Source organism: Hemiscyllium ocellatum, chromosome 13, assembly GCF_020745735.1.
Source record: "Hemiscyllium ocellatum isolate sHemOce1 chromosome 13, sHemOce1.pat.X.cur, whole genome shotgun sequence".
NCBI classification, from domain to species: Eukaryota; Metazoa; Chordata; class Chondrichthyes; order Orectolobiformes; family Hemiscylliidae; genus Hemiscyllium; species Hemiscyllium ocellatum.
In genome coordinates this window covers 19,986,918-20,014,348 of record NC_083413.1, presented here as the reverse complement: position 1 = coordinate 20,014,348, position 27,431 = coordinate 19,986,918, and the positions used below count along the sequence as shown (strand labels likewise).

The window sequence follows — 27,431 nt, the reverse complement described above, 5'->3', positions numbered from 1 at the left end:
CATCCAAAAGAAGCTTTTAACCCCTTGAGGTTATTTATTCAGTGACTTAGCAGTAACAGAGAGAAAAGAAGGGTTGTTACCTATCAGTGTGTTCAAGGACACAGGCAAACTAAGGCAGACAGAAAGTTTCCCTTTAGAGGGAGAAAACCCACCAGACATTCAGTTAGAGTGTGTGCTCAGAGAGGAAAGGCCTTTTCCAGTCACAGTGTAGTTTATCAGTCTCCAGAACAATCAGGACAGGAGAATGAAGTCTAGAGAGGCTCTGTAAGCAGACGATCGTAGAAGAGTAATTTAATTAATTCATGTTAAGAAATAAGAGATTTAAGAATTTCATGTTGAGATTTTAACACCAGAAACTAGCATAGAGGTGGGTCCAGAATTTTGCCAGAAAGAAACTAAGTACGGCAGCACCAGCTGATCTTTAAATTGGAAACAGGTTGACTCTTCAGTGAGATTTGAGTATCTGCAAGGTTGTTATTGAGATAAAATGGGTTGAATTTTTATATAGTAAAACAATTTCTGATAATTCTTATATAGTGCAAAATAGCTCATGCTTTTCCCTTTTATGTGCACCAAACTTTCATGTTGGTTTGTTCAATGTACATTTTTACCACCAACAGGGTCAGAAGATATGTAGCCAACTCTTTGGGTAAAGATTATTGTGGCATGGTTGAGATAACTTAAAACCGTATTCTCATAAGATCCGAAGTAATAGGAACAGGACTTAACAATTCAACCCATCAATCCAGCTCCAACATTCAAAATGTTCATGCTTGATCTGACTGTGGCCTTTACTTTCCTATCCTCAACCCATAACCTTTGACTCCCTTATAGGTAAAAAATCTATGAGTGTTGTCTGGGTAGTACAACTAAGGCTGCAGCTATGCTGCACTACGAAATTAAACAATTTGCTGAAAAGTGCAACCAGTGAAACTAGAGTTATATTGTAGATTGGGAATTCCAGTTGGCACACCAAGTCCATGTTGGGATATAAGTGATTATAAAGACACACCTCAACATACCCATTTCAGAGGAGAAAGTGAGGTCTGCAGATGCTGGAGTATCAGAGCTGAAAATGTGTTGCTGGAAAAGCACAGCAGGTCAGGCAGCATCCAAGGAACAGGAAATTTGACGTTTCGGGCATAAGCCCTTCAGAGCTTCTTCAAGGAAGGCATCCTTGCAAGAGGATTCGCAGCAGGTTAAAATCTTCGAGGAGAAAGGCTCGAAGGGCTTATGCCCGAAACGTTGAATTTCCTGTTCCTTGGATGCTGCCTGACCTGCTGCGCTTTTCCAGCAACACATTTTCATACCCATTTCAGATCCAATCCCTAAATTTTTAGACCATTTCAAACTGTGGCCAGTATTTCTGGATTCTGCACCATGCCGCATTCACTCATCATCTCTGTGCTTTCTGAACTGCATTGGTTCCAGGCCCAGCCACATCTCAATTTTAAAATCCAAATTTGGTTTTAAATCCCACGATAGCATTGTCCTTCTCTACCTCAGTAACTTCCTCAGCCCTTGCAAACCTTTGATTTCTCTTTGCTCCTCCAATTCTGACCCCTTGTATAGCTTTGGTTTTCATCATTCCACATCATTTGTTGCCATGACTTCAGCCATTTAGGTCCCAAAATCTGGAATTCCTTACTGAAACATCGCTGACCCTGTTTCCTGCTTTAAGATAGCCTTTAACGTACAACTTCTGCCCTGATATATGGATCTTTATCAAAATTTATTTGACAATGTTCCTGTTAGGCAGTTTGAGTTATTTTATGATGCTACAACACACAGGAAAAGAAATAGGCCAGTCAGCGATCGAGACCATTTCGGTGCTATATAAATGCAACCTATTTTTGTGATGAATCATGTGATTTATACAGCTTGTGCAACTTAAAACGGGTTTGGTTCCTGCAGTCAGTTGGAAACTGGTTATATTAGATACATCTTTACACAATTGGTGTTGCAGTTATTGATATTGAAGACTGCTAAATACTAGAATGCTGTGAGTGTTTTTTTTCTATTGTGCTGTTTTAGGATGAAAACAACTATTGTTGCATTACGCAAATCTGGATTTGGCTGTTGTGCAGGTTCTGTGGGTCTGATTTCCTTTTAGTCGAATTCCATTAAAATGACATCATTGCAATTATTGAGAGTGTCTGTAATGATCTGGACTGCTTAGTGTGGTTTAACCAAATACAAGTTCATTTCTCATGACTTGAGATTTCAAAGATTTTTGTTTTATTCATATTCTGTTCATTTTCATAAACTGTAAGTTTCTGTTTATTCACTTTGTCGCTATATTAGAGAGTTTGAATAAGTCCATTTCATTTGTATTAGATTGGTAGGGGTTGGTAGGGGCTCAGCTGGACAAGAAACTGACATTGAAGTTATTTTTTTCATCAGTCTGTTCAGAGATGTTATTATATACCTTTAGAACATATGGGAGTTGAACCTAGGCTTCCCAACCGAAAAACAGGGATGCAATCACTGTACAACAAGAACCCTAAATTGACATTTAAGATCACTTGCCTGTGACAGAAACCACCTGAATTTCATTTCCAATTTTTTTTCAATTTGCTCTTTGTGCATGGGCATTGCTGGCTGGCCAGCATTTATTGCCTGTTACTAGTTGCCCTTGAGATGGTGGAGGTGAGCTGCCTTCTTGAACCACTGCAGTCCACCTGCTGTAAGTTGACCCACAGTGCCCTTAGGGAGAAGATTCTAGGATTTGACGCAATGATAGTGAAGGAATCGCAGGTGATTGGTTTCAAGTCAGGATAATGAGTAGCTTGGATGAGAACGTGCAGAGGGTGGTGTTCCCATGAATCTACTGCCCTTGTCCTTATAGATGGAATTTATTGTTGTGGATTCACAGTGTGTCATGTGGGTAGTACTGTACATACTGCAGCACTTGAGGGATGGCAGTTACATATTTGTAGATGTGATGCCAATCAAATAAGCTACTTTGTCCTGGATGGTGTTAAACTTCCTGAATGGCGTGGGAACTGCACCCCTACAGGCAAGAGGGGGGTCATTCCATCATACTCCTGACTTTTGTCTTGTAGATGACAGGTTTTGGGGAGTCAAGAGTTGAGTTACTCACCGCAGTATTCCTAATAATCTATTTAAAACATGAATGATGAATAGGTATTCCCTGTGATTCAAAGTGCTCTCTCTTTGCTCTTCCTGTGAAAACGTCAAACAGCAGTTTTTAATAATTAAATCTATAACTACATTATCATCAATGCAGCTACTAGCAACAAAGCTGGAATAAATGCAGAAAAACTGTGAAACTCAGAAGGTCTAGCAGCATCAGTGGAGAGAGAAGCAGAGTTAACATTTCGAGTTAGATATGAATTCTCTATCTGTTTGGTCAATGCTCCCAATTCTGCACCAGAAGCATTTACCTAGATTTAGTGTTCAAACCTTTGGAATGAGATTTGAGCCCGTGACTTTCTTACGGTGTTCCCAGAGAATGAAGATTTAATGTATTTCCTTTTATCACTGAAACCACTAGTTGCAAAAGGAAAAAGCAACTCTGAGTAAACAAGACATTACAAGCTTAAAGCCCACATTTTTACTTGAAGGTCCCAAATCAGGATAGTCTTATTTGAATTATAATAACTTTTGATTGAATACAAGTTGTAACTGTAGTCTGATACAGGCACATCTGTTACTAGGATATGCTGGAACCTTGTTTAATTACAAACAAGATAGCTTTGCTTTCATTGGTTAATGGGTGTAAGCTTGCTCTTAACTAACCAATGAAGCTGAAGGGTGGAGATTCTATGTTTGTCTATAAACCAGCTCTGAGTGGAATGATGACTGTGTGGAAGGTTAGTACAAATTGTTTATAATGAATCTTAAAAATGTCTCCTGTGAGTTATTTTTCTAAGCATGAAGATTTTATAGCTATTTCAGCATGGGTGAATGAGCACAGCCAACTAAACAGGTGTTTATCTTCTGTTGGGACAAATGTTTACCAGATAATAAATCTTGTGCCTGCTCATATTTGAGGAAGTAAAACAACAGCCCACCAGTGTTTTAGAATTTCTGTTTTGCTGGGAGCTTCTGACTAAATGACTTGTGGCTGTAAGACGTTCAGAACAGGGAGGGTGCATAGCTAGCAGTCATAGTGCATTATTGGTACCAATGATGTGTAAAATAGAGTTCCTGCAGCAGGAATTTGGAGAGTTATGTAGTAGATTACAGAGGAAGGCTACTGAGGTTGTAATCTCTGGATTACTTCCACTGTCATGTGCAACTGAGTAAAGGAATAGAAAGGTAGGTTAAATGAATGAGGTAAAAACAATGACTGACTGCAGATGCTAGAAACCAGATTCTGGATTAATGGTGCTGGAAGAGCACAGCAGTTCAGGCAGCATCCAAGGAGCAGTGAAATCGATGTTTTGGGCAAAAGCCCTTAATCAGGAATAAAGGCAGTGAGCCTGAAGCGTGGAGAGATAAGCTGGTGGGGGTGGGGAGAAAGTAGCATAGAGTACAATGGGTGAGTGGGGGAGGGGATGAAGGTGATAGGTCAGGGAGGAGAGGGTGGAGTGGATAGGTAGAAAAGGAGATAGGCAAGTAGGACAAGTCATGGGGACAGTGCTGAGCTGGAAGTCTAGAACTAGGGTGAGGTGGGGGAAGGGGAAATGAGGAAACTGTTGAAGTCCACATTGATGCCCTGGGTTGAAGTGTTCTGAGGTGGAAGATGAGGTGTTCTTCCTCCAGGTGTCTGGTGGTGAGGGAGTGGCAGTGAAGGAGGCCCAGGACCTCCATGTCCTTGGCAGAATGGGAGGGGGAGTTGAAATGTTGTGCCACGCGGCGGTGTGGTTGATTGGTGTGTGCGTCCCGGGGATGTTCCCTAAAGCGCTCTGCTAGGAGGTGCCCAGTCTCCCCAATGTAGAGGAGATTGCATTGGGAGCAATGGATACAATAAATGATATTAGTGGATGCGCAGGTAAAACTTTGGATGTGGAAAGCTCCTTTAGGGCCTTGGATAGATGTGAGGGAGGTGGTGTGGGTGCAGGTTTTACATTTCCTGTGGTGGCAGGGGGAGAAGTGCCAGGATGGGAGGGTGGGTTGTAGAGGGGTGTGGACCTGACCAGGTAGTCACGGAGGGAATGGTCTTTTGCGGAAGATGGAAAGGGGTGGGGAGAGAAATACACCCCTGGTGGTGGGGTCTTTTTGGAGGTGGCAGAAATGTCGGCGGATGATTTGGTTGTTGCGAAGGTTTGTAGGGTGGAAGGTGAGCACCAATGGTGTTCTGTCCTTGTTACGGTTGGAGGGGTGAGGTCTGAGGGCAGAGGTGTGGGATATGGATGAGATGCGTTGGAAGGCATCTTTAACCATGTGGGAAGGAAAATTGCCTTCTCTAAAGAAGGAGGCCATCTAGTGTTCTGTGGTGGAACTGCTCCTCCTGGGAGCAGATACGGCTGAGGCGGAGGAATTTGGAATATGGGATGGCATTTTTGCAAGAGGTAGGGTGGGAAGAGGTGTAATCCAGGTAGCTGTGAGAGTGGGTGGATTTGTAAAAAAAATGTCAGTGTCAAGTCGGTCATCATTAATGGAGATGGAGAGGTCCAGGAAGGGGGAGCGAGGTGTCAGATGGTCCAGGTAAATTTAAGGTCAGGGTGGAATGTGTTGTTGAAGTGATGAATTGCTCAACCTCCTTGCGGGAGCACGGTGGTGCCAATGCAGTCATCAATGTAGCGGAGGAAGAGGTGGGGAGTGGTGCCGGTGTAATTACGGAAGATCAACTGTTCTACGTAGCCAACAAAGAGACCAGCAGAGCTGGGGCCCATACGTGTGCCCATGGCTACCCCTTTGGTGTGGAGGAAGTGGAAGGATTCAAACGAGAAATTGTTGAGGGTGAGGACCAGTTCAGCCAAACGAATGTGTCAGTGGAAGGGTACTGTTGGGGACGTCTGGAGGGGAATTAGAGTGCTTGGAGACCCTGGTCATGGCGGAAGGAGGTGTAGAGGGATTGGATATCCATGGTGAAGATGAGGTGTTGGGGGCTGGGGAAACAGAAGTCTTGGAGGAGGTGGAAGGTGTGGGTGGTGTCTCGAACGTATGTGGGGAGTTCTTGGACTGGGGGGGGATAGGACAGTGTCGAGGTAGGTAAAGGTGAGTTCAGTGGGGCAGGAGCATGCTGAGACAATTGGTCAGCCAGGGTGGTCAGGCTTGTGAACCTTGGGAAGGAGGTAGAACCGGCCAGTGCGGGGTTCCTGGACTGAAGTTGGAAGCTGTGGGTGGGAGATCTCCTGAGATGATGAGGTTCTGTATGGTCTGGGAAATGATGGTCTGGTGATGGGGGGTGGGATCATGGTCGAAGGGGCAGTAGGAAGAGGTGTCCTTGAGTTGGCGTTTGGCTTCAGCTGTGTAGAGGTCAATGCGCCAGACTACCACTGCGCCCCCTTTATCCGCTAGCTTGATGGTGAGGTTGGGATTGGATTGGAGGGCTGTGCGTTGAGGGTGAGAGGTTGGAGTGGGGGAGGGGGGGGGTAGACAGATTGAGGCGGTTAATGTCCTGGTGGCAGTTGGAAATGAAGAGGTTGAGGGCAGGTAATAGGCCAGCGTGGGGTGTCCAGGTGGATGCAGTGTGTTGGAGGTGGGCAAAGGGGTCCTTGGAAGGTGGGCGGGAATCCTGATTGTGAAAGTAAGCTCGAAGGTAGAGGTGAAGGAAGAGTGACTGAAAGGATTGTTTAGGAGGGAGGGGTTTATGATTTTTGGATTGATGGGCCAGCTTCTGGGGTAACTGGGGTCCTGTACAAACCTAATGGGTTGCACCTGAACCAGAATAAGTCCAATATCCTTGCTGGGAGGTTTTACTGGTGCTGTTGGGGAGATTTTAAAATGATCTGGAAGGGTGAACACAGTACGTGAAAAGTTAGGAGCCAAGTCTAATTCCATATAGGAGGAAGACCACAAGTCCAGTGGGTGGAGAAGACATGAGCAGGATAAGGCAAGGCACATGAGAGGACTAGAAAGCTCCATTATGTCTATTTTAATGCAAGGAGCCTGACTTGTAGGGTGGATGAACTCACAGCACTGAGACATGGTTGAAGGAAGGACAGGACTGGCAGCTCAACATTCCAGGTTATAAAAGCTTCAGGTGTGATGGAGAGATGAGGTAGGAGCATTGCACTTTTGACACAAGAAACCATCACTACAGTAATGTGGGAAGATTGGCCTGATTCAAAGGCCCTTCTAGGATATCTGGGTACAGATGAGAAATAAAAAGTGGGGTGTTCACCTTGCTAGAATTCTTCCACAGGCCCCTCAATAATCAGAGAGAGATAGAGGAGGAGCTTTGTAGGCAAATCAGAAAGATGAGAGAAACACTGTTGTAGGCAATTTCAGTTTTGCTGACATTAACTGAAAAGATCAGATGGGTTGAAATTTTTAAAGTGCATCCAGGAGATCTCTATGCCAGTGTGTAGCTTCATCCCCTAAAGATAGGGCAGTGCCAGACCTAATCCTACTAAATGAAGCCATAAGTGAGCATTTAGGAAGGGTGGCCATAATTCTAAGTTTCAAAGCCATTATGGAAAAGGATAAGGATAGTACAGAAGTTAAATGTCTAAAATGGGTGAATGCCAATTTCAATATCACTAGACAGGACCTGACATAAAGGTTACACCCAAAACATTGACTTATGTACCTCGTGATGCTGCCCACTTGCTGTGTTCTTTCAACCTCCTGTCTGTCTTCTTTGGATTCCAGCATCTGCAGTTTTTTTTTGTCTCTGCACATAGACTGGGGGCAGCTACGTACAGGTAAATCTACATTTGGAAAGTGGGAATCCATTTCAAGTACTACAGTGAAAGTTTAAGGCCAGTATGTTCCTCCCAAGAGTGAAGATTAAGGTCAGTAAGTCCAAAGAAATATCAATGTCAAGGGATATTGAAAGTTTGAAAAAGAAAAAGGAAGTATGTTAAGTCCAGTGCATTTATAAACTGGGGAAGCCCTTCAAAAGTGTACAGTGTAGGAGACTGCTTAAAAAACAAATGAGGGTAAAGAGGAGAAATAATACTTAGTTAGCCTTGGGATTTTCATTGTTCCCACCTGCAAAAAGATGTCAGGTTATTTCCAGGAAAAGAATAGGACCTCCGAGACCAAAGGGACAATCTATGCATGGAGCCAGTGGATGTGGGTAAGATCATAAATGAACACTTCTCATCCATATTCAGAGGTGGAATACACTGTAGCTGGAGATTAAGTGCATAAATACCCCAGGTTCTGATGAGATTAGAATGCTATGGAAGGCAAGATGATATTTAATATTTAATTGGCTACAGGTGAAGTGCTAGATGACTGAGGGATGGGTAATGCGTTTTTTTTATTAATGAAGGACAGCAGGGATTGGCCCAGTAATTACAGAGCTGAAAATGTGTTGTTGGAAAAGCACAGCAGGTCAGGCAGCATCCAAGGAACAGGAAATTCAACGTTTCGGGCATAAGCCCTTCATCAGGATGAAGGGCTTATGCCCGAAACGTAGAATTTCCTGTTCCTTGGATGCTGCCTGACCTGCTGCGCTTTTCCAGCAACACATATTTTCAGGTCCGATACTCCAGCATCTGAAGACCTCACTTTCTCCAGGTAATTACAGACCAGTGGTAGGGAAATTATTGGGAAAACTCTGAAGAACAATATTAATCAACATTTTGAAAGGTGAGGATTTATCAGGGATAGTCGGCACTGATTTGTTAAAGGGAGTTCCTGTCTGACAAATTCAGATTTTTGAAGTTGACTAAATATGTTGAGGTTAGTGTCTATCTCCCTCTGTCTACATGGCTTTGCACCAGGTGCTCCAGTCTCCTCCCACAGTCCCATTATTCCTTGATCCTATTTCTATTGAGATGTCTTAATTAATTTGTTGGCCCTAAAGTTTTACCTCTAATTAAAATGGCCTTAAATGTTCTTCCTTACTTTAAAATCCCTCTGTGCAACTCTCCAGCTACAATCCTGAGTTCTCTACAATCTTCCAGTTCCATCCTTTAGTGCATCCATGCTGTTGATCTCCATCATAGGTAGCTGAAAGCATAGCTACTAAAGTGCCAACATCTGGAATTTCCATCCCACAGCAATGTCATATAAAGTAATGGTCCAGAAAGTTAATGTTGTGGCTGCATTTACCTCCATCCAATCTATTGATGTCTCAGTTTTTTTTTTCTGAAGGGATCTAGCACAAAGCCCTAATGGAGACAAATGTTTCATCTCTAGCTCCTGATGATCTTTGTTATTGTGCTGAACTAGTCAAGGTAATTTTAACCTATTGGCATTGAGCAACAAACTATCCCTTGTTTTCTTACCACTCAATAGTGGTTTATCCTCTACCACTGCTAATGGATAGACCCTTTACAATACATATAGGAAGAAGGATTGATTAAAGTTTGCTTCGAAAGAATAGAAAGGTGATGTTTCATTGCATTTCAAAAGATAATGCTCTGGGAAATAGGAGTGTGCATCTGTTCCCAAAATAAGCAGTAATGGACTCGGGATACACGATAGGCTGATTCAGACTGAGATAAAGGGAAAACTCTTCACTAGGAGGGTGGTATTCCTTTGACATTCTCTATCTTAGAAAGCTGTGGGGGCCAAGTCAATGAATATATTTTTGACAGAAATACCTTTCTCGAAGCCAAGGATGTTGGGGATGGCTGGGAGAGAGTGGGATCATCTCTTTGAGATAGTCAGCCATGATCATGTTGGATGGGATAGCAGCCTTGATAGGCTTAATAGCATATTGTTGCTCCTATTTTCTGTTTCATCTACCTGGTTTTGATTTAATTTTGATCTTTGTGTTGGTTTGTTATAGTGGCCCATTAAGGACTGCCTAACCTGCTTAACACTTAGTTTAATAAGAGTAGATAAGAGGTTTATGCCATTTTTGCTGTCAGTACTAGCTTTAATTTACTTTGGATAATTGATTTTGGTTTTAAGTGTAGAAACGTGGGGGTAGGGCTGATTAAAAGCTGTGCCAGGCACCTCTTAACCCAAAGTGAAAGTGGATAGCTAGCGGTACGTTTGAGATTTAAAAGAACATTAACCCAGCCTCATCTGTTTTAGGAGGTTGGAAAAATATCTCCCAATTTATTTGGAGTTTCTGCCAAAGTTAAAATGCTAGATTGAGGAAGTCTGTAGAAACTCCAACATATTATTCTTGATTTTGTAGTTTCGGCCATAGATGTGAATTTTACAGAAAGCTGGGCTGCACAGTGACTCACTTTGGATGCTGCCTGAACTGCTGTGCTCTTCTAGCACCACTGATCCAGAATCTGGTTTCCAGCATCTGCAGTCATTGTTTTTACCTGGTTAACATTGCTGCCTCTGAGCACCAGCAACCTGGATTTGATTCCAACCTTGGATTTCTGTCTGCGTGGAGTTTACATGTTGTCCCAGTGTGTGCATGGGTTTCCTCCCACAGTCCAGGTTAGGTGGATTGGCCATGCTAAGTTGCTAATAGTGTACTGGAATGTGCAGAGTAATGGATTAGCCATAGGAAATACAGGGTTACAGGGATAGATTGGATTTAGGTGGAATGCTCTTTGGAAGGGTTGTGTGGACTTGATGGGCCAAATAGCCTGTTTTCACACTGTAGGGATTCTACGACTGTTAGTGCATTTCAAAGTTGGATGAAGCTGCATAAAATAAAGCAGGTGACCAGTCCAGTCTTCTTTCCCCACCTGCACCCTAGACCTAAACCGTATGCCTTGATATTTTGGGATGGGTAAGGCTTCAAACCGCTCACTTTGTCTAATTAAGGGCTTCAATACACCTAAGGCAATTAGCTGCCATTTGCTCAAAGGTCATAATCTGCCTCTGGTAATTTATCCATCTGTGGGGTCATGATAAACAACTGGGCAGCTAATTGTGGACAGAAAAGCTGAAGGCTTCTTGGGAGGGTCTGTGTGCTCATTAGGGTCACCCTCATCCCTGCCCCACCAAAGAGAGCAACCTTGTTTGTCCTAGTTCCCTAACACCATAAATGCACCCCCTTGCTGGGATCTCCGATCCACACCTGCTCAAAAGACTTAAGTTAGATCACTCCTTAACATTCTAAACTTTAGAGAATTAAAACCTAATTTACCCCATCTCTAACTTAATCCTTGATGTCCAGGTATCATCTGCATTGAACTCCCATCAGGCCCAAAACACCATTCCTAAAGTGTGGTGCCCAGACCTGTTCACAGTACTCTTGAATCATTAGAATCTCCCCAGTGCGGAACAAGGCCATTGCATCCACATCACCCCTCCCTTCAGAATCCCACCCAGACACACCAGATCCCTGTAATCCTGCATTTCTCATGGCTAATCCACCTAGCCTGCACCTCTTTAGATTGTAGGAGGGACACCAGAGCAACCCACACATGTTGGGAGAATGTGCAAACTTCACACAGACAGTCACCCAAAGCTGGAATTGGATCCCTGGAGCTGTGAGGCTGCGATGCCAACCACAGAGTCACCATGCTGCTCTAATTGGGATCTAACCAGGATTTTGTGTAACTGCAATATAACGTCTGTATCTGTCTACTCAAGCCCTTTAGATATGAAGACCAGCATTCCATTAGCCTTTTTTTCTGCACCTGTTTATGGTATTTTAACCAGTTAATCCCAAATTCTGTTGGATTTTTTTTTAGATTACTCAGTGTGGAAACAGGCCCTTCAGCCCAACAAGTCCACACTGACCCGCCGAAGCGCAACCCACCCATACCCTTACATTTACCCCTTACCTAACACTACGGGCAATTTAGCTTGGCCAATTCACCTGACCCACACATCTTTGGACTGTGGGAGGAAACCGGAGCACCCGGAGGAAACCCACGCAGACACGGGGAGAACGTGCAAACTCCACATAGTCAGTCGCCTGAGTCGGGAATTGAACCCGGGTCTCGGGCGTTGTGAGGCAGCAGTGCTAACCACCGTGCCGTGCTGTATTTAACTTTGACTTTTTAAAAGAAATGCCCTGATCTGCTGTTTTTTGGTCTGAAATGGATAACTTCACACTTGCCATATTAAAATCCATCTGCCACAGCATTTCAGTGTCTACAATGCTGCCCAATTTTATGTCATCAGCAAATTTGGATATTTGACTTTTTATGCCATTATCCAAGTCACTAATGAATATTGTGACTATTTGAAACTTCAACACAGATCTTAGCGGAACACCACTAGTCATGTGGTACTTTCCCATTATTCCAACTTTGTTTCCTGCCACTCAACTAATTTTCTATCTATGTCAATAATTTGCCCTCAATTCTACTTGAACTTGCAGTCTCTTGTGTGGGACTTTCTCAAACCTTCAAGTCCACTTATACAATTCTATTGACTTACCTCTACCCACCACTTTTGTTACCTCTTCTGGTTTATCAGGCAAATCTACCCTTCATGAATCTTCATGTAGATTCTCTCTGGTTAACTTAAATTTTAAGGTGGTTAGCTACTCGATCCTTGTTTAGACATCAAAAAGGTTCCCCACCACAGATATTAAACAAACTGGTTGGTAATTCCCTGCTTTCCCTCTGTCACTCCCTTCAACGAATGAAGTGAAGTGAGCAAGTTTGCAATCCAGAGGTCTAAGTCCTGAATGATCATGGTTATGGAATCGGTAATGTGCTTTCCTACCTCTAACACCTGTGGATGGTGACCATCAGGTCTTGGGGATTTGTCTCTTTTCAGTTCCACTAATTTCCCCATTACTGATAATTTACTTAAACTAATTTTATTTAGAACCTATCTATTAATTTCCTTGGGACTTCTGGCAAGCTAGCCTCCTTTTCTGTTGTGAATACTGAAACAAAATAATTGTTCAGCATTGTCTGGCACTTCCTCATGATCATTGACAATATTCCCACTCTCTGTCTTCAGGGAGTATGTAGTTCTCGCAAAGCTACTGCAGCATGTTGGTGCTGCTGGGACTAGAGCTTTTCATAGAGCAGCTGCTGCTATACATGAGGAACAAATGTCCTACTCTGAATCAATGAAGGCCACACAACCCCTCCCATTGTTGCTAAGGGGCAGCCAGATTTCACATTGGAAGGCACTGACCATCTTTTGGGGAGGGGCACAAGTACTCCACAACCTACTGTCTATAGCATCCACCCTGTAATCTTCTATTTACAAAAAGCAAAATGGGTTTGCATTCAGATAACTGGTGTCATGTCCCAGAGTGATTTTCATCCAGCAATATCAAAGAATCTGCAACAAATAAAAACAGAAATTGTTGGAGAAACTCAGCATATCTGGAAGCATCTGTGAAGAGAAAGCAAAGTTAACACTACACGTCCTTTCAACAAATAGCAAGGAAAAGGTGGTATTTTTGCTAACACTGAGGGTTGGGTGTGGAAAGGAGTGGAGATAGATCCAAGAGAGAGGGAAAAGAAAGGTTAGGTCGACAAAGGGATAGTAAGCCAGGGAATATGAGAGGCTCGATAAGTGATAATGGGTTGGCTATGCTGAAAGCAACCCATGTCAGGGCCTGGGGGTAAAAGACCTGGAAACAGGTCTTCATACTAAAGTTATTGAACTCAATGTTTAGGGCTTGAAGGTCTCCAAGCGGAAGATAAGGTGTTGCTCTTACAGTTTATGCTGAGTTTCACTGGAGTAGGCCAGAGACACACATGCTGGCGTGGAACATGATGGTAGGTTGAAATGGCAGGTGAAAGTTCAGGGTCGTTTTTAATGGACAGAGCATAGATGTTCTGCAAAGCATGCACCTAATCTGTAATTCATCTCCCCGCTGTAGAGCACGCCATATTGTGCGCAGTGAATATAGACTGGATTGAGTGAAGTGCAGGTAAATCACTGCATCACCAAGAAGGTGTGTTTGGGGCCTTGAATAGCGAGGAGAGAGGAAGGAAATGCACCATTATTACACTGTCTGTGATTGTAAGGGAAGGTGACATGGGGATGCGGGGAGATGTAGGGAACGGAGAAAGAGTGGACCAGAATGACCCAGAGAGAGGTGTCCCTGCAGAATCTTGGCAAAAAGAGAAGGGAAAATGTGCCTGGTGGTACTATCCCACCAGAGATGGGCAGAAATGACAGCTTATGGTTTTTTTATTCAGACATGTTTGAGGGATTGCAAGTTCGTGGCAAAGAGAAGGTGGTTAGAACTCGCAAACTGGGTGTTTGAAATTGGCATAAAATGTCGGAAAAATCAAATTTTAAATTTAATTCTTGTAAACTTGTGTGCCAAACAGCACCAACAACAAGTAACACTTGGAGCTAGGTGATCCCACAACCAACAGATCAGTTCTAAGCTCTGTAGTCCTACCACATTCAGTCATGAATGGACATGCCTGGAGGAGGGGGAATCATTTCCTTTCTCTATAATGGCAAAGCCTAGAGTAAAAAATAAAGCTGATGTCTCTGCAACAATCTTCAGCAAGAGGTGGCCAAGTAGATGATCCATCTTGGCCATCTCCTGAGGTCTACAGATATCAATCTTCAATCAAGTTGTTTAATCTGGTCAATTACCATTCCATCGGTAGGCTCTCAATCATCCGTAAAGTGATGGAATATGTCATCAGCAGCTATCAAACAGCACTTATTTAGTAATAATCTGCTCACTGACACTCCAGTTGAGTTCCACCAGAACCACTTGACTGCTGAACCCATTACTGCCTTAGTTCAAACATGGACAAAGAACTGAGTTCCAGAGATAAGTGAAATTGATTTTTCTTGATATCAAGGCTGCATTTGGCCATGTACAGCATAAGAATCCTTAGAAAAACTGGAATCAATGGGAATATGTAGAAATTCTTGGTTTGAGTCATGCCTGACACAAAGGAAGATCGTAGAATACCTGCACTGCAGATAGAGGCCATTTGGCCTCTAAGGAACATCCAGTCCAGACTGAGCACCCATCTTGTCCCCATAACCCTGTATTTATTTATTATGACTAATCCACCTAACCTGCCCATCCCTGGACATAATGGAGAAATTTAGCATGGTAAATCCACCCGACCTGCACATTTTTGAACTGTGGGAGTAAACCAGAGCACCTGGAGGAAACTCCTGCAGAAATGAGGAGAGTGTGCAAACTCCACACAGCCATTCACCCAAGGCTGGAATCAAACCCAGGTCCCTGATGCTGTCAGGCAGCGTTCTAACCATTGTTCTACTCATAAGATCTCAGTTTCAGGAAAACACTGCACACCACATAGACAGCAGAATTTAAGGCAACTCATCAATCACTTTCTCAAGGGCAACTTGGGATGGGCAATAAATACTGATCTAGCCATTGATACCTGCATTCCCTGAACAATTTCTTTAAGAACCTGGTCCAGCTGTTGCATAAAGCCATCAATACAGTCTCACTCCCATTGCTCTATCCTCGTAGCCCTGTAGACATTTCCATTAAAATATTCTTCCAGTCCTCTGCTGAAATTTGTTGTTGAATCTACTTTGATCATCTTATCTGGTAGTGAATTTTAGATCACAGTAACTCACTGTAGAATAAAGTTTTTTTTTAATGTGCCTTCTGGCACAGCACATTAAAAACTATGTTTTTGTACTTTCAGAAATAATTTATGTCATTCAAGTTGATGAGCCATGAAAAATTCTTTCTTTTGAACACTTAATCTCAGTGTGATTCAATAATACTGTGTTATGAGAGTTGCACCTGATGTCATAAATCAGTGGCCAAGTCTTGGGTAGGTCTGTTTTTCCCTTATTTGAGTAGAGGTGGAGTTATTTCACAAAAGCTTCTCAGTACTTTTCATATATTTGTTTGGAATTTCAAATCAATCTGGTTCCACTCCATGCACACAGCAAATATTTAAATGTACAATGAACTCTTAAAGAACAATCAATAATCTCCATGGAAACCACCAAGTCAACGCAATTTGAATAAGTCTTTTGTTTGCAGATTGGCACATTTAATCATCAGGCAGCGAGCAGTGTACCTGGATCTGCTACCGATGTGCACCTGGAGCTGGTGAAAGGTAACTACTGGCTCTCATTTTCTTGTCACTTATAGAGAGGAATTTTACTCTGTCTTGCCAACGTGGACTAAAAGTCAGGAAAAGTATTTTACTTTTGAGCTTGCTAGTGTTCCCATTCTATTGGTGAGGCTCTAAATCAAGGTCACAGTATTGCCTATTAGTTCAACCTAAAGATTCCACAACTGATATTTGGATCTGGGTCAGGGGAGTTCCAATTCTAGTGTTGCCCCTCCCCACTAACCCCTCTCCAACTCCACGCCCCTGCACTAGTCCATTCCCTGGGCCAACATACATACATCATTCAATTTCACTTATAAAAATGAAATGAGTTATCTAGTCATTATTTGATTTGTGTGCTCTTAATGTGTACAAATAGCCTGTAGTGTGGTTACAAAAGTGACTTCATGTCATAATTAGAGGATTGGCTAATTAACAGAAGACAGAGAGTCGGGATTAGGGGGTATTTTAAGGACAGTAACATGTAACTAGTGATATGTCACAGTGCTCAGTTCGAGGTCCACAATTATATACCAATGACTTAGATGAGGAAAGTAAATGTACTACAGCCAGGTTTCAGATGACCACAAAAATAGGTGGGAAATCAAGTGGTGAGGATGACACAGAATCTGCAGAGGGATATAGCCAGGTTAATTAAGTGGAGAAAACTTGGCAGATGGAATGCAATGTGGGGAAATATGAGGTTTTGCACTTTGATAGGAAAAACAGCCAAATGTCCTTCCTCAGCACCTACCGATGGAACCGACTGATCCTACGCGGACTGCGGGCCACATTCAGAATCACACAGGATCAATGTGGATTTCACCAGTTTCCTCATTTGCCTTCCCCCCCCCACCCCCACCTTATCTCAGTCTCAAGCCTCCAACTCGGCACCGCCCTCTTGACTTGTCCATCTCCCTTCCCACCTATGCGCCCACCCTCCTCTCCGACCTATCACCTTTGCAACACCCCCCAACCTTCATCTACCTATCACATTCCCTACTACCTCCCCCCCCACCACCACCCCCCACCGCACCCCCCTCCCTCCCCCCCCCCTCCCCCCCCCCCCCCCCCCCCCCCCCCCCACCCCACTACTGTCTTATAAGTAGAGGTTGAGTAGATTGGGACTGTGCTCAACCTATAGAAATAGAAAAATGAGAGATAATTTGATTGAAAGATATAGGATTCGTAGCAAACCTGGCAGGGTAGATGTTGAAAGGTTGTTTCTCCTTGTGGGAGAGTTTAGGACCAGAGGGCATAATATCAAAATATATGGTTGCACATTTAAGATACAGATAAGAAGGAATTTCTTTTCTCTGAGGGTAGTGAATCTGTGGAATTCTTTACTGTAGAGGTTTGTTGAGGCAGGGACATTAAGTACATTTGAGGCTGAGATAGACAGAATTTTATTGTGTAACGGAACAAGGATTATAGAGAAAAAACAGGAAAATGGAGTTGAAGGATATCAGATCAGCCATGATCTCATTGATGGGCTGAATGGCCTGTTTCTGTGACTATGTCTTATGATCTTAAGAAGAACTACATTGGCTATATTGCTTTAGAGAAGAGAGACTGGATAGATCAGAGTTGTTTTCCTTGAAGCAGAAGAGACGGAGGAAGGCATCATTGAGATATATAAAATTGAGGGTTATAGACAACTCAGACAAGAAGAAATGTTTTCCCTTGGTGATCAATGACCCGGGGGCAGATTTAGAGGGGATATGAAGGAAGTCTTTTTCTTTTCGGGGTTGGGAACCTGGAGTGCACTAACTGGATGGGTGGTAGAGGCAGAAATTCTCAGAACATTTAAGAAGTATTTCAATGTGCATTGACAATGTAAGGGATACATTGCTATATGCAAAGTGCAGGAAAATAAAATTAGAATAGTTAGATGATTTTGACCAGCACAGATTTGATGGACATATTTCTATGTTGTAGAATTTTATGTAGAAAGGTTTTATATAAATTCAAGTCGTCTTTTTCTTCTCTTTCCTGCAAGAGCATTGTATTTTTTAAATTCTGGAATTTGTGCACTATGGCTGTTGAAATATTGACAGCCACAGGTACATAGTTGTAATGTGTTGTTTAGTCTCTATCACAAAGGTTTTCTCCTCCAATCTTTAATTTCTCATTTTAGCAGGCTAAATGGCATCATGTCTGTCAGGCAGCACCCAAGGAGCAGGAGAATCGACTTTTTGGGCATGAGCCCTTCTTCCATTCCTGAAGAAGGGCTCATGCCGGAAACATTGATTCTCCTGCTCCTCGGATGCTGCCTGACCTGCTGCGCTTTTCCAGCAACACATTTTCAGCTCTGATCTCCAGCATCTGCTGTCCTCACTTTCTCCTAGATGGCATCATGTCCTTTGTTTCCTCTCAGTACAGCAGGGAAGCTTGTTGCCCTTAATTAATTTAAAATAGAATTCAAATTTTTGAAATTATTTGAGGGACCCATACAGCAACCAAAAGGTCTGGAATTCTGTGGGGAAAAGCAGGGAAAGAAGATTTCCTGTTTCCCACAAGTAATGGCAAGAAGAACCAAGGTTGTACAGGAATGCAAACAGAACTTTGCAGAATTTTATGGCCAGGATATGAGACAGAACCAAACCACATTGATTTTGAAGGATTAATAGGAGAAATGAATTCTCCTGCGGATATGACAAAAGAAAATGATAAAGGTAGACAAATTTTATTTTACACAGAACATTGCAATCTGGAGAGGCATTGTCTGGTGAGAGTGGTGGAAGCAGATGTAGTAACAATTCCAAAGTGGAATTAGATAAAAATAACTCAAAGGTGGAAGTGGAGATGGAATAGTTGAATAACCTTTTTAAAGATCCAACTCAGATGCACTGGTCTAAATGATTCCCTTCTGTGCTTAATGATAGAATGGCTTGGACGTTTTGTTGTTGTTCACTTGTAGGATGTGGACATCACTTGCTGGGCCAGTATTTATTGGCCATCATCCCTTGTTGCCTTTGAGAAAGTGATGGTGAACTACCATCTTGAACTGCTGCAGTTCATGTGTTGTAGGTAGACTCACAATTCTTTTAAGGATGGTGTTCCCAGATTTTGACTCAGCCATGCTGAAGGAACAATAATATACTTCCAAGTCAGGATGGTGAGTGACTTGGAGGAGATATTGCATATAGTGATGTTCCCATGTTTGTGCTACCCTTGTCCTTTGAGATGGAAATGGTTGTGAGTTTGAAGATGTCATCTAAGGAGCCTTGGTGAATTTGTGCCATACACATTCTAGATAGTATACACAACTGCTACTGAGCTTCAGTTTTGGAGGGAGAATATGTTTCTGGATGAAGTGTCAACCAAGTGGGCTACTAGCTTCTGGGTGATGCTAAACTCCTTGAATGTTGTTGGAGCTACACACCTCCAATCAAATGGTGAATACTCTTTCATACTTCTGAATTGTGCCTTGTAGTTGGTGGAAAACTTTGAAGAGTCATGAGGTGAGTTACTCACTGGAGAATTCAGAGTTTCTGGAATGGTCTTATGGCCACTATGTTTATGACTATTCTAATTCAGTTTCTGGTCAATGATAAATCTTAGAGTGTTGGTAGTTGGGGTTTCTGTGAAGATACTACCATTGAATGACAAGAGATCATTGTTAGATTGTCTTTTTTTTAGAAATGGTCATTGCCTGACATTTGTGTGATGTGAATGTTACTTGCTACCAGGATTTCGTCCAGTTGTTGCTACATTTTGGCATGGATTGATTCAGCATCTGAGTCGTCACAAATCTACCTGTCTAGTCCTGTTGGACTGTTATAGATTTTTATAAAATCCACCCCCCCCCTCTCAATTTCTGAATTCTAAAGGATATAATCCTAACTGATTCAACTTCTCATATCATCCCAGGAATCTGTCAGGTAAACCTTCATGGCATTCCCTTTATAGCAAGAACCTTCTTCCTCAGATAAGGAGACAAAAACTGCACACAATCTTCCAAGTGTGACCTTGCCAGGCCCATATATTATTTTAGCAAGGCATCCCTGCTCCTGTACTTGATTCACATTGCTATGGAAGCCAACATAACATTTGCCTTCTTCAATGCCTGCTGCTGCACCTGTATGTTTACCTTTAGTGATTGTTTTATGAGGACACTCATAACTCACTGCACCTTCACTTCTCTCAATTTATAGTCATTCAGATAATAATCTGCCTTTCTGATTTTGCTACCAAAGTGGATAACTTTGCATTTGTCTACATTTTACCTCATCCACTACTCATTTGCCCATTTGCTTAACTTATCCAAATCACACTGAAGTATCTCTGCAACCTACTGAAAGCTCGTCCTCCTACCTAGCTTTGTGTCATTTGAAAATTGAGTTATTGCGTTTACTTCCTCATCTACATCATTAATATATAGTGAACAACTGAAGCCTTAGCACTGATCTCTGCGTTACCCCACTACTCGCTCTGTGTCACTTAGCAAAAGACCTGCTTCTTCCGACATTTTGTTTCCTGTCTGCTGAGCAGCTTTCTATCGATGTCAATACACTACTCCAATCCCATGCGCTTTAGTTTTTACATATTAATCTTGTGTGCTGGACATTGTCAAAAGCCTTCTGAAAGTCCACACTAACCACATCACTGGCTCGCCCTCATCAAACCTATTAGTTACATCCTCAAAGAGAATTGCAGTAGAGTTTTCAGGCATGAATTCCCAGATGGAGTACTGGGTTTTCAGAGGCTGGATGAATGGCATAGCCAGCAATGAGAGGTTGAGGTGGGGCAAGAGGTTGACTTTATGAGCCAGCCTTTTGAAAGATTCCCTCATGCAGACTACTTTTCCCAACAGTTCCTATGTGACGGAAGCCATAACTCTTTGAAAGGTTAGCCTGACTCCATAGGAATTGTGCAGGACTAGCTTGTGCTGATCTTCACCTTGAAATCGACCAGGTTGGGAGTGCAGAGTTTGAGCTAACAACTCCCACCAAACTACAACCTTAAAAGGCCCTGATGAAAATCTGAAGTTGCAGATGTGGGGCCGAAAATCCAACAATAGGGACCAGCCTCCACTTTTACTGGGGCTTAAAGTCATCCTGAATCACAGAAGATCCAAACCAATGTATTCAATGTTTGTTGTATTGCAAACATACATATATGAGAGCGACTCCAGTTGAAACAACTTTGATTTTACTTTATCTTTGTAAAGTACTGAGGGACATCTAGTTTGGAACATGTTGATAACTATGAAGACACATGCATCCTCATCATATGGAGGCCCATGGCTAAAGATGGGTAATCTACAGTGTTAGAATGGTCTGCATGAGTTATCTGTGGAGATCAGAGATTGATGCTGCTAACCAAAGAATGCTGGATAAGCACGTGAGAGAGAGAGGAACAGAGTTCAATGAACAGGCTAACGTAAAAAGGGTTGGAAGTTGAGCTGAATGATTTGTTTGTGTGCTGTTAGGTCAGTGTAACCCCTTTTTGAAGTGGTGAAATGGTTTAGAGAACCAGAAAGAAATTAATTACTTATCTTCAAAATAGCCTTCCAATCATTAAGAGTAGACACTAAGAGATAAAGGCAAACTACAACATGTGCTGGAACTTTAAAATAAAATGATAATGCTGGAGAAACTCCGGTCTGGCTGTAGGTGTGGAGAGAGAAGGAGAGTGCATATTTCAACTCCAGTATGACTCTTTCTTGGAACTTTAGAACTGGACGGACAGCTGCTTAAGCTAGCAATCCACCAACATCTCTATTTGCCAACGACTATTGCCCCTTGCCAGAGAGCCTGTAAAGTTAAGATCGTGCTTATAGGCCATCTGCAAACCTACACCCAACACTGACATGTCACTCCCACCCAGTCGCCACAAGGGAAAACTGTCCTTGGCACAACGGATTGCAATGTGAGAATAGTGGGCCAATATGGCCAATTAGTTATACTGCAGAGTTTTATTAAATAATGTCTGCTATTTTGTCTTTCAATTCAAAAAATAGTAATGAGTAAATTCTTGATATGCAAGGTGGGGAGGTAGAAGGGTTTTGGAGGGGTAGATGGGAGTGTAGAGTAATTCAATCAGTCATGATCTTATTGAATGGCAGAGCAGGTACAAGGGGTCAAGTGGCTTAAGACTGCTCCTATTTCTTATGTCAGTGATGCCAAAACCAATTTAAATATCCATTTGCAATTTTTAAAGAACCTGTGAAGGATTTTAATTATAGATCATTTTGACACACAATTTCAGAATGAATAATTCAACAACTTGCATTTCTGTCAAGTGTTTAACATAATCAAACATTTCAAGATGCTTCACAGGCCCATGATTCAATAATATTTGACACAAAGCTACATAAAGCAAACCTTAGGCAGCTAATCAAAAGCTTACAGGATTGTGCAAGATGCCAGATTTTGCACAAAGATCTTAGAAGGCTGGACGGCTGGAAAACACTTCAGTGACAGGGAGGGCAATGGTTCAAAAGGATTTTGAACATGAGTATGAGAAAAGTATAATTGCTGAATTGAATCATTGCTGAACTGTGATTCAATGGGCACTGGGGTAATGTCTGAATGGGATGTGTGTTGTGATACCAGACCAGACCTTCAAATCTAGTTACAATCAGTTAGGAGACAATAACTTTAGAGTTGACAAGATTTGTAGTCCCTTTTGTTCATTCAGTTGAGGGATGTCGATGGCTAGGTCAGCATTTATTGCGTGTCCCTAACTGACCTTGAGCAGATGGTGGAAAACCGCCTTCTTGAACCGCTGCAATTCAAGTGCTGTAGTTAGACCCACGATGTGATTAGGCAGGGATTGTCTAGGGAAAGAGAATAAAGCCATGAGATTCTATGGTTTCAATCAAATAAAAGACATATTGCTTTGTAACTCTCAACAAGAAAATAATCTGCAATATCTGTTATGTTTTAATATCCAAAATTAGAATGAATTAAACAGAAAGTCTTTTTCTGATTTATTGATGGGATGTGGGCATCGCTGGCTAGGCCAGCATTTATTGCCCCTCTCTAACTACGCTTGGGTGGTAGTAGCCTTCTTAAACAACTGCCGTGGGTGATTCCACAATGTTGTTAAGGAAGGTATTCTAGGATTTTGAGCTGGAGACAGTGAAGGAATAACAATTATATTTCTGAGTGATGGTGGGTGGCTCAGAGTTGCAGTTGGCGGTTAATAGGAAATTTGTGTTGGATCACATGATAAATTGCATATTAAATGGCAGATACAATCAAAACAGATTCCACAAATCTCTCATTAACTCGCCCAGCTGTGAGTCACAAAAATCTTTAAAATCTTTAGCCTTGATTTTCTACCATAGTAGAGGGCATCTTAGCCAGAGCAAAAACTGCCAAAAGAAGTTTGGAATCTTAAGTCATGGGGAATGGGTAGATGATGTTAAATTGCACAGGTAAACATGAGAAGTGTATGGGTGTGAAAGGAGTGAACGCTCGGAGACTGCTTAATATTTCTCTCCTTTTGACGAGGTAAGGTAACCCTTTGGTTCTGGTCTTGAGATTATGAGAAGGCAAGCTTGTGCATAAAAGTACATAAACTAATTGAAACTGACAAATTTGTCAAGAAGCTGTCTTAAAAAGGTAGGAAGTTTTAAAAAAAAGTACAAGCTATTCAGAGTGTCTGGTCATATAAAACCACAATACGATTTGTGCTGCAAAACTGATTTCCCCATCATTATTGGGAGGTATGGGGTATGTGCAGCCGGGGCTATGGGTAGACAGGATTGGGTGCTAAAGGCTGATACCTGAGGTAGGCTTTCCCCTTTGCCTTGGATTTGAAGAGCTGGGTTTTTTCCGAATACCGTGCATCCCACAAGGGATCGAAAATCAGGCTACTGTCTCTCATGCAAGTTGTTGCAGCAATTCTCTTTGAAGATCTAGCATCTGATTTCAAAAGTCACTCTATTCAGAATGCCTCAACAACTGCTGACCTCCTAGATACTCAATCACTTCTTCTGAGACTTTGTCCCTTGGATTCACAAGTCTGCCCTCTAACACCTAATCCTGGCACAAGTCCAGCTCCCTAGCTGTTCTAAGTAGAACCCCATGGCCTACATTCATTACTTTGCCCCAAACTTCAGTTTTCCATAACAGAAAATGGTTGCTTACAGGCTTTGCCTTTAACAGCTCTCTGGCATTCAGCTCCCTTTCAATGGGATTGATAAATAACCAAGAGTTTCTTGAATCCCAATTTCTCAGCAGCACTGAGCTATTCAAACTCTCCTTGAACCCCAATGTACAGAGCCAGCCAGGACTTCAGTGCATGGGACCTAATGGACTGATTACTCACTGACCCTTGAACTGACCTGCATGATCTATTGAGATGCGGCAACTTGGTGCTATCCCTGTTCTTTTTCTTCTTTTTCCAGCAATTGTTGCCATTCTAATTGCCTTTGAATAGCATGTACTGGCTAAAGTTAGTATGAAGGGCTTTCCTTCTAAACCTCTGCCATTGCCTGAGCCATGGTGACCCTCAAGTTTGACCATCACCAGTCATTTCTCTACAATGAGAGAGGAGCCCAATGGTCCAGTAGGACTGTGGAAATTTTAGCTTTTACCTTGAACTGAGTGGCATGTTATTTCTGAGGGCAGTAAAGAGTCATTACTGAGGACTTAGTGTCACATATAAGATTTCCTTCCCTAAAGAGAGGAAGTTAGAGAACCAAATGTTTTGTTTTGAAAATTGACAATGGCTTCATGGCCACCATTACAGAAACTAGCTTTCAAATACAGATTTATTTAAAGAATTTAAGATCCTCAACATGCCATGATGGGATTTGAACCCATGCCCTAAAAGCATTAGCCCAGATTATGGTTTGCTCGTTCAGTAATATTACCACAACATCACCATCTCCCTTCGGGATTGGCTTGACTGTAGAATCATAGGATCCCTACAGTGTGGAAGCAGGCCATTGAGTCCACACTGACTCACATCAGGAAACTGGAGCACCCAGAGGGAACCCACACAGACATGGGAAGAATGTGCAAACTCCAGAAAGACAGTCACCCAAGCGTGAGATTCAAACCCGGGTCTTAGGAGCTACCCCTATATATAATAGAATCCCTATAGTGCAGATAGAGGCCATTTGACCCTCTGAAGGGCATCCCACCCTATCCCTGCAACCCCACTTTAACCATGGTTAATCTAGCTAGCCTGCACATTTTTGGACTGTGGTTGGAAACCAAGCAACCGGCAGGAAATCACACAGACAATCAATTAATCCTGGAATCAAACTTGGGTCCGTGGTGCTGTGATGTAGTAGTGCTAACAGCTGTGCCACCCATTCTGTACCTGAGACAAAACTGAATGTCTAGACCCTTGGAACATTTGGTGCTTTAAATGGTGCAATCCCCAGGCATCTAGCTGATAGTATTCACAGCTGCTATCTTACAGAACACAGAGTGACAACAACAACAAAAATAATCTCATCACTTGCCGCAAGAAAGTGACAGGCAGAAGAACTCTGGACAAGTTGTAGTTCTTCCTCTCACTAAAATAAAGTTTTCCAAATATCTTTTATGAAATCATTGATCCATTTAGTGTATTGCTTCATGATTCTAGATATTTCATTGCTTCATGTTAGGTTGAAGAACTAATTTTGCTTTGTTTTAGCTTTGCAGGAATTCTGATGTCAATCTAAAGTAGATCTATCCCTCATCATATAAGGTGGAAGATAAGCAGTGGATTAAAATTAGTCAAACATGGAACTTGTTTTCTGTGAGAACTGCGTTAAGATTGACAGCAGCCTATACATTTACCAGATGATTGACGGCAGAAATTTATTGCTCTTTGTCCTGTTTGCAAAGATCATCCTCAACTTTATCATCCTGAGCACAAAACGAAAGATACTCTCAAGTTTGATTGGCTATTTCTGCATCTCCCTATCACTAATGGATCTTGCATTATTTGTGAATGTGTTAATCGTTACATGTTTTAAGACATGTACAGTGCTCGGAACTCAAATTGGAAACCATCACATCTGCCTGCTTCTACAGATTTTCTCATCCATGTACAGTGTCCTGCATTTGCCCATCTTCTTCCTGTCTGGTCTTGATTTTTACATAAACCTACCACGTCTTCCCAAACCCTTAAACACCTCTCGGAAAATCCTATATATTTTCATTATCATGCTGTTATGGATTGGAGCCATTGTCTACGTATTTGATATCCACAGTCTCCATCCACCATTAAAAGCTGTCTTGTACAACTATTTCCTCCAATGTGATGTCACCATCAGCATTCAGAGCCACTTTCTCTCCATTCTGATTCTTCTGACAGTGATTCTTGTGATTATTTATTGTTGGTCTGGTTTGAGCTCCCTTGTCAGATCTCTGAAGGTGATTTCCCATGTGGAAGAGGTTGTGGTGATATGTTCACACTCCAACGCATGGAGGCAGTCCCATTCAGCCAAGGAACAACTCCTGACCAATATTACCATGTGCTTTCTCTTGACCTGGAGCCCATTTATTCTCCTTCAGCTGACTGTTGTTTTGATCTGGGCTCCCCTGCCTGCCTACATGGATTTGAACGTTCCTTGGCTTTGTTTCATGAACAGCTTCCTCATTGGAGCCATCTATTGGCTGCGGTACGGTGAGGTCTCTCAGGATGTCATTTCCTTATTTCCAGACAGTTTCTGCCATTGGAGATTTTGCCATCTTCAGCAAGTTTTCACTGCAGCTGATGAAGGATGGATCCCAGTGAAAGATGACAATGAATCAAAGATTCTAATTGCCTGAAGGAACTTCTGTTTTTCCTACATATATCACAGTGTATTTTTCAATCTAATAATAACATTGATTCATCTTACTCCTTAGTCTTCGGATAAGAACATTAATAATCACTAATGTTGATGAATTGAGATTTGTGCAAGATCAGAATTACTCAATGGGATTTTTAAAAATTGTGTTCTCCTGCACGCACCAATCTCTTGAAATGTCTGAATGTGATCCTTCTAATTGTGACTCTCAAACCTGTCACTTTTATTGCAAGATATATTTCGGTTTCACATTTATGAAGCAATTTCTGTGGGGCGGGGGGGTAATGGTTATAAACTTTCAAAAGAAGCTCTAATTATTTGTAAAAGCCATGAGGCCTGTTTTCTTGGGGCATTTGGTGATCAAACCATCTCCATTCTCTATTCATGGAGCTATTTAGGTTTGCCTACAACTGACATGTAACGATGAAATGTGTAGCACAGGAAATAAGTCAAGCATTTCTGTTGCTGATGTTTAATGTAGTGAAATTGAGGGTGACAATGATGATGAATAAAATGGTTTGTGCTTTGCATGAATTTGTTATCAGTCACATTGTGTTCTTGGATGCATGGATGGCTCATTTTCATCCATGGGCTTTCTGTCCTACTTTACACCACCTCCACTCAAATGTGTCACCTTCAGGACCTCTGACAGCCTGACAACCACCTCATGTCTTGCTTTGCAGATCATAACCAATGTGAAATGTTAAGTTTCAGTGTTTGTTCTTGGCTGT

General features: G+C 42.2%; 1 protein-coding gene across 3 annotated transcripts in view; it reads left to right on the top strand.

The window, feature by feature from the left end:
- The window catches only part of gpr160 (G protein-coupled receptor 160), a 50,623-nt gene extending 23,405 nt beyond the window's left edge, over positions 1-27,218 (top strand). Inside the window, exons 1-3 of one of the 3 annotated variants that reach the window (XM_060834049.1) lie at positions 3,809-3,836; positions 15,878-15,953; positions 25,557-27,218. In XM_060834049.1, the coding sequence (XP_060690032.1) occupies positions 25,646-26,680 (1,035 nt within the window). In that variant the 5' untranslated portion in view covers positions 3,809-3,836; positions 15,878-15,953; positions 25,557-25,645 and the 3' untranslated portion in view covers positions 26,681-27,218. Of the gene's footprint in view, positions 1-3,808; positions 3,837-15,629; positions 15,663-15,877; positions 15,954-25,556 lie in introns of those variants that run through there. The other 2 variants (XM_060834050.1, XM_060834048.1) reach the window with 2 other exon arrangements.
- Positions 27,219-27,431: the final 213 nt, after the last annotated feature.